Source organism: Micropterus dolomieu, linkage group LG12 (assembly GCF_021292245.1).
Source record: "Micropterus dolomieu isolate WLL.071019.BEF.003 ecotype Adirondacks linkage group LG12, ASM2129224v1, whole genome shotgun sequence".
NCBI lineage: Eukaryota > Metazoa > Chordata > Actinopteri > Centrarchiformes > Centrarchidae > Micropterus > Micropterus dolomieu.
In genome coordinates, this window is record NC_060161.1 from 33,640,431 (window position 1) to 33,658,556 (window position 18,126).

General features: G+C 41.2%; 1 protein-coding gene across 1 annotated transcript; it reads left to right on the forward strand.

The window, feature by feature from the left end:
• Positions 1 to 3,100: 3,100 nt before the first annotated feature.
• On the forward strand, positions 3,101 to 13,774 carry LOC123979940 (low affinity immunoglobulin gamma Fc region receptor II-like). The gene is made up of 7 exons (XM_046064049.1): positions 3,101 to 3,124; positions 4,221 to 4,416; positions 4,495 to 4,740; positions 5,732 to 5,899; positions 6,139 to 6,228; positions 12,296 to 12,379; positions 13,480 to 13,774. The coding sequence occupies exons 1-7, from the start codon at positions 3,101 to 3,103 to the stop codon at positions 13,521 to 13,523; spliced, it is 852 nt and encodes a 283-aa protein (XP_045920005.1). The 3' UTR covers positions 13,524 to 13,774.
• Positions 13,775 to 18,126: the final 4,352 nt, after the last annotated feature.

An 18,126-nucleotide genomic window follows, 5' to 3' on the forward strand; every position in this document is an offset into this window, starting at 1 on the left:
AGGACTTCATGACTACAGATGTCAGGGCGACGGGCCTGTAGTCATTAAGTCCAGAGATTGAGGGTTTTTTGGGGACCGGGATGATTGTTGAACATTTGAAGCAGGAGGGAACTTCACACAGCTCCAGTGATTTGTTGAAGACCTGTGTGAAGATGAGGGCCAGCTGGTCTACGCAGATTTTCAGACAGGATGGAGACACACCGTCTGGACCAGGAGCCTTCCTGATCTTCTGCTTTTGGAAGAGGTTGCTCACGTCCTCTTCACAAATCTTCAGCCACCCCTGCCACCCATCCTCTCTGATCTGGGGTCAGAGAGGGGGGGTGGAAGCGTTTTGAGAGGGGGAAGGTGATTGTTTGAAGATGGTGTTGGAGCAGGGGAGAGGTGTGACTGTGGGCTTTTCAAACCTACAATAAAAGCCATTCAGCTAGTCTGCCAGTTGTTGTGTACCAGCAGTGTTGGGGGATGGTCTCTTGTAGTTAGTGAGTGTCCGCAGACCTCTCCACACTGAAACAGGATCGTTGGCTGCAAAGCTGTTATTTAGATTTTAGGTGTAGCTCCTCTTTGCAGCTTTTATCACCCACTTCTGAAGGCCTTTGCTTTGGTCTAACAAAGCTGCCTGAGTTTTGCTGTGAACCAGGGTTTTTGGTTGTTGTATGTGCGGAAGGTTTTGGTCGGCACACACATGTCCTCACAAAAACTGATGTAAGATGTCACAGTTTTGGCCCTCTACTAGAAGGCCTGAGGACTCGAGAGGGTTTATTAGTTAGGAGCAAATCTAAGGTTCTACCAAGAACAGTAAGAGTTTTTGTAAACCAGGTAGACAGGTAGCCATTGCAATCGATGCAATGTGTGCTCTCTTTCTTGTCCTGGTTAACTAATTGACCAGTAAAGTAATTGAGCTGTATTCTTTTTAAGAAGACAAGAAACCAGAACATTACAGTTATGCAGGTAATAGCACATTAGTGTCTTTGTGTTGGCTTCAGAGAGAATTGTAGAGTTATGTTTTTAATGTGCGGCTCAAAACTCAGATCTGAATCAAAGACAACTTCTAGTTTTTGTTATCGTATCGTATCGTAGTTTCGCATTAAGTTTGTCTCTGAGCTTTAGCTTTAGAGTCATCAGGAGACATGTCAATGTAAAGTGTGTCGTCAGCATAGCTATGGAAATTTGTGCCGTGCCTCCTGATAACATTTCCAAGTGGCAGTATGTAGAGGTTAAAAAGTCTAAGACCTCAAATTGAACCCCACAAATATTTAGCATTAGCATTCATCCATACTTAACAAAAAATTCTCTATCAATAGGATACAATTTGAACCAGTTAAAAACAGTACCAGAGAAGCCAATCAGATTGTGAAGTCTATTTAAAAGAATCAAGGGATCTACTGTATCAAACAACCAGATTGGTATTACATTTAACTAATTTTAGAAAATCTTCCCTTAGAATTTTACTTACGGTGAGTGAAAAATGTTTTTTCATGCACTGGTCAAGTTTGGGTAAGCAGGATAAGACGTTGACAACAGATGGATGTTATTTCCAGATCTAATATCAATGTGTGGCTGTTTTTCTGTTCACTACAAGCAGGTTGTTCTGTCTGGTGTAAAGTCCAGATGTCTTGTCGCATGTAAAACCTCAAACCAACCTGAGTGTGATTTCTCTTTAGTTCTGACCTCACTGCTGAGCTGCACAACAAACCAAGGTGAGAAAACTTCTTCTGTCACAGCTGAAAAGTTATTCTCTCCCTGACAGAACAGTCAGTGTTTAGGACAGTGTTTGGGGAGGGAAACAGCCACTTTACAAATACAATAAAACACTGGATGCAGTTTTGATGGCCACAGTGTTGCAGACTGGAGCCAAAGCTAAAACCGCTGGTATAAAAATGTAATTCAGAAACAAGAGCTGCACTACAGCTACCAGGGAAGCGGAAACACCTAATATTTTGTATGTATAGTATACAAGATTTTAGTTCTGCTCCTTCTCATTCCATGTGTCCGTGTCTGTCAGACAGTCTGAAGGGGATTCTACCATATCAGCAGGGCAATAATGTCATGTATATCAGAGTATAGGGCAGGTAAACATTTTAAAAAAGACAAATACATGCTGACACACAGGGTCTATTAAAGTTTAGGAGTTTATAACTGAATTAAAATTAATGAATTTAAGAATCTGCAGATCTACAGTGAAGAAAGGACAGCTTTTTTCCAAATAACATCCAAATTACTCAAGCTCAGCTCTTTTAATCAGGTTTTGAATTTTAGACATGTTTTGAATTTTAGACATTTTTTATCAATTTTACTCAGTATAAGTTGTTCATAAAAATATAATCACTGTATTTCAAGTACAAGTAATAGACAGTGAAATTATTTCTTCATCAGGGCAGTAATTCATAGTGTGTTCTTCTAAAGTTTCTTATAGGTTGCTCTAGCCAAAGAAATTAACTCATCCTTGGGGCCTATTTTCCACTAAATATTATCCTAGCAACCAAACCAAGTGCACTGATCAGTAAGAAGAGAGCTGTCACTAACAGGCGTGGCTAAGGTGGAATTTGGGTATTGGGCTATTTCAGAGAAAGCAAGGTAGGTTTGGATGAAGACGATTAGAAGCTAGCCTAATCTCTTTGACACCAGCATAAACAGTCAATAGGGTAATGCCCATAGGCCTGGAGGATCGAACCGTTTAACACAGAGAGCTCGACCAGTACCTCGTGGACAGGGGTAACTCGGGATCTAACATGCTTTACACAAATAAAAACATTTCCACCATTAAATAATACTGCTGTAAAGGCAGAAATTGGTGCAGAAAATTCCCCCAGAATGCAAAAAATGAAGTGTAACAAACAAAATGATTCCCAGCTTAATATTTATCCCCAGCAACTTAAGTTTGACTCAAAGTTTAACTCAGAGCCTGAAACACGGGGATCAGTTCAGCAGTACGAAGCATAGAAAGAGACAATGTAGGAATATGAGGAATGGTTCAGGGTTTGCCAGATATGAACAGGTTTTGGGCCCAAATGCAGATAATTTGACCAGCAAGCTGAGCTTAATCATTTATTAAACGGTAAAAACTATGTGATCAAACTTACAGAAAAACATAATCTAGACAATGCAACTGAGGAAGTCAGGAAAGGTAGGTAATCCATGGTAACAAAAGGCAAAAATCCAAATGATACAAGCAGTTGTGAAAAGAAACTGGTGTTAGCAGTAGAACCAAGCAGAACCAACAACACAAGTGCAAAGTTCAACAGACACGAACATTCGAATATTCGATCGTTCGGGTACACATTAGATTTTTAATTTTGAGATTCGAATGTAGAGGTATTTTTCGCACCTGACCTCTGCTCAAAGCAGTGACCGTAATGCTCCAGTTTGCATCAAAGGGAAAGGGTTAGGGTTCAATATTAAGCCCTCAGCTGTGTGGGAGCAAACTGAATAATGACAAGAGCAGTGTGCCAGTTATGGGGTTTATTAATTTTAGACATTTAAATCATTAGGCTGTATTAGGCCAACTGAAGAAGAACTTGTAGTAGGCTATGAGTTAAAAGTTAAAAGTGAACTTTGCATAATAACGCGTTTTAATCCCGCTACCGGAAATAGCGCTGATCCCGTCTGCTCTCCTTGGACGTCCGTTGGTCTGATATGTTCCTAAATTCTGTTCTGGACCAGCTCAGTTCAGCCTCTCAGTCTTGACTCTCAGGTAGGTACGGTTCCAACCTGCTCTGCAGAGCAGCCACCAACTCGGCTCAGAGCAGTGGATAAGATGCATGCCTTTTGTGTGAGATTCTTGGGTTCAATTCCCCAATGTGACACATCCACCATTGTGTGCCTAAGCAACACACTTAACCCCTCATTGCTCCAGAGTTGCGTGTCCTCTGACATGTATTATAATTGTTGGTCGCTTTGGATCAAAGCATTCGATAAATGTACAGTATGTGTTCGCCAGCTCAATCTCCCATCCCTTCAACCTTGCAGTAAATATTTGTCTTTTATCTAACTCCTCATTCTCTTAGTCCTGCACTAGCCTAGACATAACACAGTTAACAAAGTTAATAATAAATTGCTGTTTTAGTTAAAAAACTGCCAGAATGTGGAGAACATAATTATTTTCTAAAATGTAATTGATCATCTCTAACCACATCTCTATGTCTCTTCCTCCAGCCTCTCTGACTGTGAGTCCCAGCAGCTCTCAGCTGCTTGAAGGACAGTTTGTCTCTCTGAGCTGTGAGGAGGACGACAGCTCTGCTGGATGGACACTGAGGAGGAACACGAGTGAAGAAGGGCTGTCTGAGTGTGGAGCTGACTGGGGAAAATCAGCTGGTTCTTCCTGCAACATCAGCTTCATCCTGCCATTGGACAGCGGAGTTTACTGGTGTGAGTCCAGAGAGGGAGCAACCAGTAACACCATCAACATCACTGTCACTGGTAAGATCAGACTGTGGAGTTAGTGTTGATGAAGCTGTGTGTAAATGATGAAATGCTGTAGTTTGTCTCTGTGTTGAGGTGGACCAGTGATCCTGCAGAGTCCTGTCCTCCCTGTGATGGAGGGACATGATGTCACTCTGCACTGTAAAACAGAGACCCCTCCCTCCAACCTCCCAGCTGGTTTCTATAAAGATGGCTCCCTCATCAGGACTGAGCCTACAGGTCACATGATCATCCACCATGTTAACAAGTCTGATGAAGGCCTCTACAAGTGTAACATCAGCGGTCGTGGAGAGTCTCCATCCAGCTGGATCTCTGTCACAGGTGAGGAGGTCAAAGATAATTCTCAAACTCAAACTTCTACATTGATTGCAAAGAAACAAGAGTTTAGAATTTATTAGTGTTTAACCCACCGTTTGATATTTGAACTTTGCCTAAACCAGTCAGGATTTGCACAATGTGAAACAGGGTTTGGGCCCAAATGCAAGAAACTGAGAATTGCTTGTTCAGTTTGCAATGTTTAATCCAAAAATACCAAAACAGAAAATAAGGCTTACATTAACTGAGTTGCAGGCAAGTCCAAATGTAACAGAAGATAGATGGCTGTGCAGTGAATAAACCTCACCCTACAACACTGAGGCGACCAAGACTAGCGCCCATGGGATTTAGCCTCCTCGTTAGCCAGCCTCCTCCCTTACCCAAGGTTGCCGGTTCAAGTCAGGAGTAGTACAACCTCGGGGAGAACCGTTACGCAAACACAGGTAAAAAGTCCATCAGGTAATATCCAGCAAGGACATTCAAAACATCACAGAATCAAGCAGGGACACTCAACTAACAATGGCAATGAACATAACAGAAGTCAATATACACCAATATCACTGCCATATCATTATGACCACTGACAGGAGAAGTGAATAACACTGATCGTTTTGTTACAATGGCACCTGTCAGGGTGTAGGTTATATTAGGCAGCAAGTGAACATTGTGTCCTCATAGCTGATGTGTTAGAAGGAGGAAAAATGAGTAAGCGTATGGATTTGTGTGACTTTAACAAGGAATAGGTGTCGGTCGGACCACCGATGAAGAACCAGTAGCAGGTGTCAGACAATTGACTATAACCTGGGGGAGCCGGGGATCAGGCAGGTGTCTAGTCGCGGCAGCGCTAACCGGAGGATGTTGGCTAGCGTGCAGCTATCAGGCTGAGAAACATGCTGGCTGCTAATAGACCGGGGAACAGGCTGGTTACTAGCTGGCTGAGCACTACTGTGCAGATTTATTTTATGTGCCATTAATTACATTTTTTTGTACATTTTAGTGAAAGCCACCCCTCCTCCTGGTTCCTCCTCCACTTCCTCACCCACCTCACCTCCCGGTTCCCCCTCTCCTCCTCTCTCCGTTCAATATTTCTGTGTGCTGGTTCTACTGGTTCCACTGATTCTACTTGTTCTACTGGTGAGACGATGCATTCATAGGAAACCTAAAGGTTAGACACAGACACAAAACACACAAATTGTTTTCCACAATTTATTTACGGCCATGTGCTGCAGTTCACATTTTACTGCTGATATTTACATTTCTGGACGTACAAATAATTTACAAACTGTTTCTTAAAGTCAGAAGTCCATCAGGATTCTCATAAATTACATTGCTGCTGTTATTAAAACAGTCTCACAGGGTCCATTTAGTAAGCTTTTAAATTTCTGCTCCTTTTGGTTCATTCAGCTGCTGAAGAAGAAGTTGGGGAGGATGACATCACATACAGTCATGTCAAAATATCACATCACCTACAGCAGCCAATCAGACACAGCAAAGGTAATCATGTTTTATTGATTCTTTTTTTCAGGTAAGTATTACACTTGTATGTTGTTTCTCAAATAAGTTGCTTTGCGTCCATACTGCCTGTTGCAGACCCTCTCACCGCAGGGGGGTTTGGAACTAGCCTACTGGTGGGACCGGGTCCCCCTGGGCAGGACCATGTTGCATATCTCAGTCTTCAAAGACGCCTCCCTGATGGGCTGGGGCAAAACCTGCCTCTCTTAGGCAGGGGGGGGGAAAGGGGAAAGCATTCTGGGGCCCAGCTGCTAGGGGGGCCTATGCAGTCCAGCACTAACCCCGGACTCACACAGGTGGCATGTGCGGCGCGTTGCGGCTGCTGTACCTAATCGCTGCCATTGTTGTCAATGCTTGTGCTCACACTAGAAGCGCCGCAACGCGTCCTAGAAGCGGCTCTCTGTAGCCGGCCTATTTTTGACGGAAGACACGTCAAGCAGCACAGAGCAGTTGAGCCATGCAGGAAGTCTTATTCTGAAATGCCCCAGGTGGGAAATTCAGCCCTGCAGGGAACTGGAGGAAAACGGCTCACAGAGCGCTGTGATCGGTAGCAGAAGCACACAAAAGGATGCTTCTGAAACGTTTCCAGTGTGAGTTGACGCAGGGCTGAGGACGGGTCAAAACCATGGCGCAGCCATAACGCGGCGCACATGCCGCCTTGTGTGAGTCAAGCATAATGATGTTCATTCTTAATATAAGCAAAGATAACGAAATTTAAATTTTAATTACTTCCTAAAATAACAACAGATTTTTTAAATATGTAATGTTGCTTAAGTAAAATATAGCCTGTTTCATAATGAAAATATCCTCTCCTGAAAATGGTATGAGTAATGTTTGTTGTACTCTACATCAAAACATAAAAAAAATACGCCGCATGCAGGCCATGTATGTGTTTATGTAGGAAAAAGAGAGAGAGCACAGCATGCCTTGACATGAGTAAATGATGGGCAGGCCTGCTCTCATTGTGGTGGGCGGTCTGTGGCAGGCCCACATGCCTCTCCCCATAAAAGTGGAAATGTAGAGTTTCCCACGGTGTGGAAGCTCTACATTTAATAGAACAAGGTTAATTTAGATGTCATAACTCAAACAAAAATTACAAGCCCACAAAGTTTGTGAATTTGAGTATCTCTGACTTGATGGAATCACAAGTTAGGAACATTGAAAGGGTTTTTTGACAGAACACATTTCCTCCTCTTAACTTCAGCAGTTATCCAAATGATTTTCTTCAAGGATTTTTAGATGGCTTTCTTAGATCTCTTCAGTTCTCAAGATAGAAAGCTCCTGGCCCTCTGGTCTGAAAATCTAACCTATCTGCCGTACAAATATGTGCAAACACTGCAATTATTCTCTCCAGTTGTTTAGAACACTTGGCCTGTGAGGCTGGTAATTTTTAAACTTGGGCAATCACATTTGTAAATACTGCAGTACAAATGCAGCCATGTAAGCACAAGCTCTTATAAATTGATCCAAAGTCTGTGCTGTATAGCTGGGTGCTCATTCTATTGACTTTTGGGTCATCTTTTTTTCCATCAAGCTCCATCAGGACCTTTTGCACAAATTCAAAGGTGAATTGCAGCCTTTTCAGATATTTTAGTTTGAGTGTGTATGGCTGTGGCTCAGGAGGTAGAGCAATGTTGCCCATTGATCAGAAGATCAGCAATTCAATCCCCGGCTCCTCCAGGCTGCATGACGAAGTGTCTTTGGGCAAGATACTGAACCCCAAATTTCCCCCGATGACTGTTCCATCGGTGTATGAATGTGTGAATGTTAGTTTCTGTTAGGCTCAGTGTATAAATGTGGGTGAATGCGTTGTAGTGTAAAAGCGCTTTGAGTGGTCGCAAAGACTAAAACAAATATTAAAAAAATGCTGGACAAATACAGAGCATTAAAACTTAAATAGGCGTAAATCACACAAGCTCTCATGTAGCGCAACCTTCCCCTGTGGAACTGTGAGCTTTATCAGAGGTGCTGAAGTTAATATGTGTGTGGAATTGTGGTGAGATTTAGTGTTTTCATTCAATTTTATTTTGCACCTGCTTGTCAGTCATCCTAACATGCTGTCCCAAATGGTTTTCTGTGTCGGTCAGATGTCAAGGTTAGGAAATGGTACGGTCCATTTTAGGCATATTTTAAGATTCTTGAATAAAAGCCATGAATATGGGAAATATATTTAATATTTACAAATACTGGTAAGAAAGACCTCCCTGAACTGTTGTTTTTGCCTCTTTTGGGGGGGTCCAATACTTAATTAGGGGGGTCAAATCCACCTAACCCCCCGCGTAATTCGAAACCATGCGTACTGTATATCAAAAAATATGGGAAACGTTGTACTTTTATGTGTTTTGCTGAAACGCATTAATTGAAGGTGTGTGATAGTCTGTAAAAATTCTGTACTAACACCCCTTTGTGCAGGATCGTGTCATGAAACAGGACTTGAGCAAGCTCCTCGAGTCCTTCACAGTCCATGGTGTTCGGCTCTTTATCTCTGGGCCAATCCTCGGCCTCCACACCTGCCTGCATTTAACCTGTAGAACCGGTGACGTAGATTTTATTGACAATTTTGAGCTCTTTTGGAAAGGCCCCTCTTTCTTTTATGTAATGGCACCCATCCAAACACAATCTGGAACTCTACCTCATTTACATCGACATATTGATTCACTTTGGATTTTACTTTTATAAAGGCAATCATTTTGTATTTTGTGTGACATCCTGATATGTTTACATTGCAATATGGGTTTTGAGAGCATAATTGTGAAATTTGAGTATCTTTTCTGTATAAAGTATTGTTTTCGTAAACTGAAAAAAAAAAATTTAATAGTGGGTAAATTTGAGGACATCATATTTGGCCCCTTTTCTTTAAAAGATGGTTATTTATTGTGTTGCAGTCAGAATTAGATTTGGGTCAGTGAAGATGGCTACAGAAAGTGAGGGCATTTTAATAGGAAAGCACATTATAAATTATGTGGATATTCAATTTCAATTAAATTTTATTTATATAGCGCCAAATTACAACAACAGTTATCTCACAGTGCTTTTCATAAAACAGCAGGTCTAGACCGTACACTGGGGGGGAGAGAGAGAGAGAGAGAGAGAGAGAGAGAGAGAGAGAGAGAGAGAGAGAGAGAGAGCCTACACAGTATACACACAGAGGTACAGACAGTAAAGGTGATGTTGCTATAGACTAAATGAAAAATGGTACAGATATTTATAGTAGTGTTAATGATAATAATCGTAATTTTAATGATTATAATAACAATAACAACAATAGTAACAATAATTGTAGCAGAGGGTGTCGAGCAGGAACACGGGGGCAGCAGGTGACTCGCAACCACAGATCCAGACTCCACAGCTCCAGAGCCAGAAAACCTGCAGGAAGTGATAGGAGGAGACAGGAGAGGGACAAGAAAGCACAAGACCAGAAAGGGGAGAAGTCGAGTTAGTAACATGCATTAATGGGATGAGGTTGCATACAGAGGGAATGAAAGTAGAGGAGAGAGGAGCTCAGTGCATCATGGGAAATCTCACGGCAGTCTAGGCCTATAGCAGCATAACTAAGGGATGGTTCAGGACACACCTGAGCCAGCCCTAACTATAAGCTTTATCAAAGAGGAAGCCTACTCTTAAATGTGGAGATGGTGTCTGCCTCCTGAACCCAAACTGGAACCTGGTTCCACAGGAGAGGAGCTTGATAGCTGAACGCTCTGGCTCCTAGTCTACTTTTGGAGACTCTAGGAACCACAAGTAACCCTGCATTCTGGGAGCGCAGTGCTCTGGTGGGGTAGTAAGGTACTATGAGCTCTTTAAGATAAGATGGTGCCTGACCATTAAGAGCTTTGTAGATCAAAGATAATTCCAAGATTCCTCACAGTGGTGCTGGAGGCCAGGGCGATGCCATCAAGTGAAACTATATCTTTAGATAATGCGTCACGGAGGTGCTTGGGCCCCAGAACAATAACTTCAGTTTTATCTGAGTTTAACATTAGAAAATTAAAGGTCATCCAGGTTTTAACATCCTGAAGGCACATTTGAAATTTAGCTAACTGATTAGTTTCATCTGGCTTGATTGATAGATATAACTGAGTATCATCTGCATAACAATTTATGTTTATGGAATATTTCCTGATAATATTGCCTAAAGGAAGCATATATAAAGTGAAGAGGATTAGTCCGAGGACAGATCCTTGAGGTAAATAAGACTTAAATAAGACTTAAACCAGTTTAGAGCGGTTCCTTTAATGCCAATGAAATGGTACTGTCTCTGTAATAGGATCGGATGGTCAATGGTATCAAATGCAGCACCAAGATCTAACAAAACCAGTACAGAGACAAGTCCTTTGTCTGATGCAATAATAAGGAGGTCATTTGTCATTTTCACCAGTGCTTTCTCTGTGCTATGATGAGCTCTAAATCCCGCTCTGTAGAAAGTCACATAGCTGTTTAGCAAATGCTTTCTCCAGGACCTTAGTGAGAAATGGAAGGTTAGATATAGGTCTATATTTGGCAAAAACATCTGGATCAAGTTTGGGCTTTTTCAGAAGAGGTTTAATTACAGCTATTTTAAAGTACTGTGGTACATAGCCTGTTGATAGAGATAGATTGATCATATCTAGTATAGAAGTGCTGACTAAGGGTAAAACTTCTATAAGCAGCCTAGTCGGGATGGGGTCTAAGAGGCAGGTTGATGGTTTAGATGAAGAAATTATTGAAGTTAGTAGGTAAAGATTGAGGAAAGCAAAGCAGTCTAAACATATATCTGGTTTTACAGCTGTTTCTAAGGTTCCTGAGTTTAGAGATAAGTCGGTGCCAGTTGAGGGCAGGTCTTGGTGAATTTTGTCTCTAATAGCTAGAATTTTATCATTAAAGAAGCTCATGAAGTCGTAACTACTGAGAGCTATGGGAATACTCGGCTCAATAGAGCTGTGACTCTGTCAGCCTGGCTACAGTGCTGTGGTTGTTCCTATTTTCCTCTATTAATGACGAGTAGTACGCTGCTCTGGCATTACGGAGGGCCTTCCTATAAGTTTTAAGACTATCTTGCCAAATTAAACAAAAATTTTCCACTTTGGTAGAACGCCAATTCCTCTCAAGTTTCCGTGATATTTGCTTTAATTTGCGAGTTTCAGTATTATACCATGGAGCTAACCGTCTTTGTTTTATTATTTTCTTTTTTAGAGGGGCTACAGAGTCGAGTGTCATTCGCAGCGAGCCTGCAGCACTATCAACAAGATGATCGATTTGGGAGGGACTGAAATTAGCATAGAAGTCCTCCATTACTTTGTGATCTGATAATGGAATCGCATCCTTAAATTTAGCTACAGCACTATCAGACAGACATCTTGACTGTTGTCTTTTACTCAAACATTACATTTAGCTGACGCTTTTATCCAAAGTGACTTACAATTGCTAAGTATGTCAGAGGTCGCACACCTCTGGAGCAACTAGGGGTTAAGTGTCTTGCTCAGAGACATATTGGTTTATTGGGGAATTGAACCCAGGTCTCTCACACCAAAAGTATGTGTCTCCTCCACTGCCCCATCATCATTGATGCCAGATATCCATTTATCTGTTTGTTTTAATGTAAATAATTATGGTTAAGTAATTATAAATAAAACCGAAGACGGACTCAACAGACCAAACTACTAATACTGCACTTGGTTGTTTCCACTCTGCTGATCTAAACCACAGCAGCAACTTCCGCCTGTTTATTCCAGTGAACTTTGGTCTGAAGCTTGTGGTTTCACACTATAGTGTGGTCTGCTTAGCTGATGGTGATGTGTCTTTCCATTTTGTTCCTTGTACTGAAATTGTTTTAACAGAAGATAAATACCCTGCAGTTATATTTGGTCTTTCTCTTTTCACAACAGTGGCATTTATAAAGTCTATAATAAACACATAATAATTCTACCTGAAAAGGGAAATTCTTTCTATAGCAGTAGTATCATTGTGTGTTGCAGTACTACTAGTAGTGCAAACAGCCAAATATACTAATAGTACTGGTATTATTTGTAGTACCTGCAGTAATGTAATTAGTATTTGTTTTATTTTCCAGAGAGTGAACCAGTCTACTCAGCAGTGAGAGGAGCAGGAGACGTCAGTTATGGACAAATAGTCATCAGACCACAAAGGACGAGAGGTACAGCTGCTCTTTATTTGTGAACTTTGGATAGAGCCAGACTAACTAACTGTTTCCCCCCGCCTCCTCTCTTTATGCTAAGCAAAAATAACCACTATAAGACTCAAGATAAGTCCTACACCAGTCAGACCAGGAACACCAAGAAGTACAATTCAAGGGAAACAAATGCAAACACCATCATAATGATTCTCCATAACATTTCTAAAATGGGTGACACCAGTGTTGTTCCATAATTATGGCGCAAAAGAACTGAAAGCAGTCCAACAAAACTCTGTGGAGACTGGAGTCTCTAAAGTAATCAACATCTGTGATCTTGTGTTTAGTTTATTTATCTGGTGGAAATTAGGAATGATATGTAGAAAGGTAATTTTAAAAGAAGTAAGAGCAGACAAACACATAGAAGGTAATATAAATACAAATAGCTCGCTACTGCTGCAGCAAAGCTAACACTTTTACTCCATAAATTGGTGCAGAAAATGTCTTGAGAATGCAGGAAATTAAGAGTTTAATGCTCAAAATCTTCTGGGAGAGGGACCCTAGACCCCCACTCATACATTTTATCATCGAATACTGACCCTGGTCCAGTATGTTCGAATGTACCAGTGTTTACAACTTCCTCTCTCCCACTGCTCCGTGCATAAGTGTGAGCGCCTCCTGTTGCTGAGAAGAACTTTAAAGAGGTGGTATTATGCTCACTTTCAGGTTCAAAATCCTATTTAGGGGTTGTACCAGAACAGGTTTACATGTTTAATTTTCAAAAAAACACCTCTTTTTTTCATACTGCAAATTGCTGCAGCTCATCTTTTCACCCTGTGTTGAACACTTCGTTTTAGCTACGGAGTGATACATCTTGTCTCTAAATGATATTTATTGGGAGTTGCACATGCGCACTTCCTAGTTAAGAACTACTAGCCAAATCTAGTTAGAAGCAAGGTAGGGCGGGTCAGTGAGAAGCCAGTAAACACGGCTTTGGTTCAGCTGTCGGCTACATGTTGCCGACCAGCTTGGCAACATAGACTGGAGCAAGAGTTTCAGAGTGGTGAGTTATTAATCTGTAACGAATGTATCTATAATATCTTATGAACTGTTTGTGTGTTCAGAGTTTCCAGCAGAGCCAGAGGTCGTCTACTCTTCACTGAGGTAGACCTTCACACCTTCACACCAGTCCAACCGCTGATGTCCAGCTGGCCTGTAATCCATTTATTATACTTCACTGTTAAAGCTAAATTAGACAAACAGCTCAGATTTAGTGAATGATTTTAAATATTTGTGTATTTCATTGAAATATCAGTGACATGAAAAAAACTAAAACCAAATAATTGCTAAATTGTTAAAATACTTTTTTAAGTTACTCATTCCTGTTTCATTGTACTTTCATTCATATACTTCTACTGAACAGAGACTGATGATTACATCATGTTGTTTTGTTGTTAATGTAATAAATACACTTTTATTTATATTTTATTAATAGTTTTTGGACTCTTGTTGCTGCAGCAACTCTCAATGAACTTTGGTCTTGTTCTTGTTTGTCTCCTGTGGTTCTGTGGGTTTCACAAAACTGTTGGATGGAAAATGTGACTACGGTCTGGTTTCGCTGTGGCTAACCGAAACACCTCTGATACACACATCTTCAGTGTAAATGGCTAAGAATAATAAAAACCGCAACCGCAACACTGGAAACACTGAACAGCATCATTCAGCTTCAGTACAAAGTGTCAGTGTACTTGTGAAAATATACAGTTATCAGTACAGCAGCACTTGAACACACACTTCCATGGATACGTCCCAATTCTCTTCATTGCATCCTTTTCCTTGTCTCACAGTCCGTCCCACTGAAGACGAGAGGATAGAGGAAACAAGGAAACATGTTTTTTACAGAAATTAGACGTTCTTTCTTCTAAACCCTAATCTGATGCCACGTCTGTTTCTTCTGGATCAGCTTTCAGTTGCTTTAGATAGAGTTTGTATTTTCCGGTGTATGTACTGTCCTAATAATAATAAAGATACCCAACCCGATCTCATCTCAGGCGTCACATATACACACTTTGGAAAAGCCGCGGCTATTGTATTTTTAGATTTTGCGTGTGTGTGATACGCTGCAGTTTGCAGTGGTTTTGCAACACAAAGTGAGTACACCACTCACATTTTTGTAAATATTCGATTATATCTTCATGTTACAACAATGAAGAAATGACACTTTGCTACAATGTAAAGTAGCGAGTGGACAGCTTGTATAACTGTGTAAACTGTGTCCCCTCAAAATAACACGCTAGCAACAAAAATGAGTGCACCCCTAAGTGAAAATGTCCAAATTGGGCCCAAAGTGTCCCATATTTTGTGTGGCCAGCTTTATTTTCCAGCACTGCTTTAACCCTCTTGGGCGTGGATTTCACCAGAGCTTCACAGGTTGGAGTCCTCTTCCACTCCTCCATGACGACATCACGGAGCTGGTGGATGTTAGAGACCTTGGGCTCCTCCACCTTCCGTTTGAGGAAGCCCCACAGATGCTCAATAGGGTTTAGGTCTGGAGACATGCTTCAGTCCATCACCTTTACCCTCAGGGGTTCAGTGGAGCCTGAATATTATCTGCTGTTAAGGTTTTACGAGGGCTGGGTACGTTAATGCATTATTGTTGCATTAACGCGTTAATTAATTAATGCCGACTATTATTTTATCGCACATTAACACAGTTTTGTTTAAATTTGTTATTATTTTGAAAGTCCATTGCTCACTGGCTCTGAATACACATTTTTGCAGGGATGCTCTGCCATGTGAATTCCCTCCTGTTGATGTCCTGATAACTATTTAGATTCTGGAAACTCAGTTGAAGAAAAGAAACGTTAGTTCGCCAAACTTAAATGTGATAAGGTCACACTACCAATATGGAGCATTTAGCGTTGCAAAAAACCTCTGTCTGCATGGCTGAACACGCCCCTTTTAATGCGAACGCACACCAACTCCAATCAAGTTAACACCGACTCAACTAACCAACATCTTATTCACCGTCGTAGTATCGTTTAACTCCAGTGCAGTCAACCCTGAGTTTGCCTGATAACCCCGAGTTAACTCTGAGCTTGAACTCCCTTCGTAGCACAGGCCACAGGTGTGGTCACTTGTGTTTTATTGCTGTTTAATTACAGAACATTAATTTGAGTTTGGGGTGCACTAACTCCACAGATCTTTGGATTTAAAGTGGTGGGTGTATCCTCCCAGTTCGTCAGGTTCGATTGTGTTGTTGGTTTCCTACATCATCACAGTAACTTGTGAATGTGGTTGATGCCCACATGGGTCCCATTTTGTGTTGTTGGGTCATAGTGTGTTGCTGTTGGTGTATGGCAGCCTGGTTTGTGGCTGTGGCGCTCCACTTTTCAGTGGGTCACTAGTGTTATAGGCGTGTGGGTAAATGCAGTAACTTGGGTTTGATTTTGTGGTCTCTTTCACCTCATGATGGTGGCCAGCTGTGTGGAAGTGACACCCACTGATTTGGCTGCTGGCAGCTGTTTTTAAACCCAGTGCCGGTGTTGCCACCACAACTAATTTAGCACTTTATTTTTTTTGTACAGCACTAGGCACTTTTATTGGTTTCACTGCCTATATTTATTACTGTACTCTGTCATTATTCACAGTTTTTATTAGTTAATTTAAACCGGAAGCTGCCTGTCACATGACAGCATTCCCCTTCTAACGCAGGTAATTTAAACCCCCAGAGTAGCTGTTAGGGTTATTGTGCCAGGGCTGAAGTTGAGCGTGTGCTGTGCGTGAGCTGGGGACTATTATCTGGACTGTGCTGTACTAAGGTAGGGACGAAAAGACTGCTTGTTCTGTGGTCTGCTTCTGTGTTTTTTTATGCTCTTGTCAAGACTTTATTCCAAAAATATCCACAGACTACACTGCAAATGTTCACTACTGAGGATCCTTTAAATAAATGTTGCAAAAACACTTTTTTTGGCCTCTGTTGTTCCTGAGAGTGCAACACCAGATTAGTTATCGCTTTCATGTGTGATGGTTAGTTCCACATTTGACCCAAGTTCACACCTTTTTCTTAGGTAAGCAGCATATATCGAAGTGTAATAGATATAAATCCTTTTCTGAAGGTAGTAAAATCTATTCATTATATGGTGTAAATAATGGTTAAGCCTAGTGGGAGGGGCTACTGTCTTTAAAAGTCGCCGCTTTGGCCTGTGAGGGCAGTCTTGGCCTGGTTACAGAGGAGGTAACTAGTGAGTTGTATGTTGGGTTTTTGTGTAACTTTATTATTGAGTAAATTATAAATTCTTTTTTCAAATAGTTAATTTTTTGTTTCATTTTCTTTATGCAAGTTTATTTTTTCCACTGTTTGCACTTTGGAGGCCGGCATAATAAAAATCACGCCACGCTATTTTTCGACTACGCCTGTGTTTTCTCCTATTTTGAGGAGTTTGGAAGAGAACCCCACTACAGTTTGCTTCATATTTCTTGAAAAGTTGCCATGTGGGTTCTCTGAGCAACATTGTAGGGGCCTACTTATGTGCAAACCTGGATTATTGCACTTCCTCAGGGAGTGAGGTGTTTTTATGTCTTGTGGATTTATTTTGTAAATTCAGTATATCTAAACAAACAGCCATGGTTAGTCATTACCTAAGTTAAGTCCAGTTCATTCTTAAGATTAACTACAATGTTTCTAACTTGTCAGTGAGCTATATTTGGTCCACATTGACCTTGTGTGCGAGGTCCACCTGGCCTTGGAAGGCAGTCTTTAAAAGCTCCTGTACAAGCGTCAGAAGGGAGGCTTCTCGATTTGGTACTGCTGGACTTGCTGCCTCTCAGTAATCATAAACTCTCATAAACTAAAAAGCAACAAAAAGTATATTTGCATGTATTTCAATTAAAGTAATACATACGGTCATATAGTAAAACCTGTTCTGTATGTACATTGATGTAGAAATATGTTTTACACATTACATAGCTGGCTACAGACAAGAATCTCATAAAGTCATCTTTTCTGCATAAAAGTTATCTATGCATATGTTCCTAAAATATATAGTTTTTATGTGTTTATGAGTTGAGAACAGGCTCAGAAAACACATTGCTGAGTTTGATGGCAGGAAAGGCAACAGTTTCAGTCCACACCTCCTCCTCCTTCACCACAACCTCCCCCTTATGTGTGAAGGTTTTGGTATTGCTGGTTTCACAATGTTCAAATGTTTGTGTAATGGATATTAACAATATCAGTTCTTGAATGCAACTGTCTTTCTGAAATGCTGAGTGTAAAACAATTTTCTGTTCTGGGGATAATTTTTTTCAGCGTTTCGCTCACCTACCAAATGTCTTTCAACACCAATGACTTCATGAATGCAGCATTTCTGTTGCCAGTACTCTGAGCCTCCTGGAGCTCTTTAGAAAAGACCATCTTGCTTATCAAAATAATAACTTTAATTAAAATGAGTAAGGCTTACAGCTCCTTTGCGGGACCCCTGCAGTTTGCCTGAAACGGGTCAGCGATGATGATGCAGTCAACACTACATCATACAGCACCTGACTCAGGGACAAGGATCCTTTTTGTGGATTCAGCTCGGTGATCAACACCATCATCCCACGTAGGTTAATGAGTTAGTCTAGTTATCAGATCAGATATAGTCAGGCACAAATCTGTTAGTCTGGCGCTGTGGCGTTGTGATGCCTGATGGCTGACGGCACAAATGAGCCTCAAAAGCGCTTTGAGGCTCGGGGCTGAATGAGTCTGTGGCTGAAGGCTCAGCATAGAGAGG

Bases quoted from the DNA above. Each gene is read 5' to 3' on its own strand.
- LOC123979940 (XM_046064049.1), top strand. From the start codon at position 3,101: ATGCAACTGAGGAAGTCAGGAAAG. The intron at 4,417-4,494 runs GTAAGATCAGAC...CTCTGTGTTGAG, and splicing joins CATCAACATCACTGTCACTG to GTGGACCAGTGATCCTGCAG. The intron at 12,380-13,479 runs GTACAGCTGCTC...TTGTGTGTTCAG, and splicing joins CAGACCACAAAGGACGAGAG to AGTTTCCAGCAGAGCCAGAG.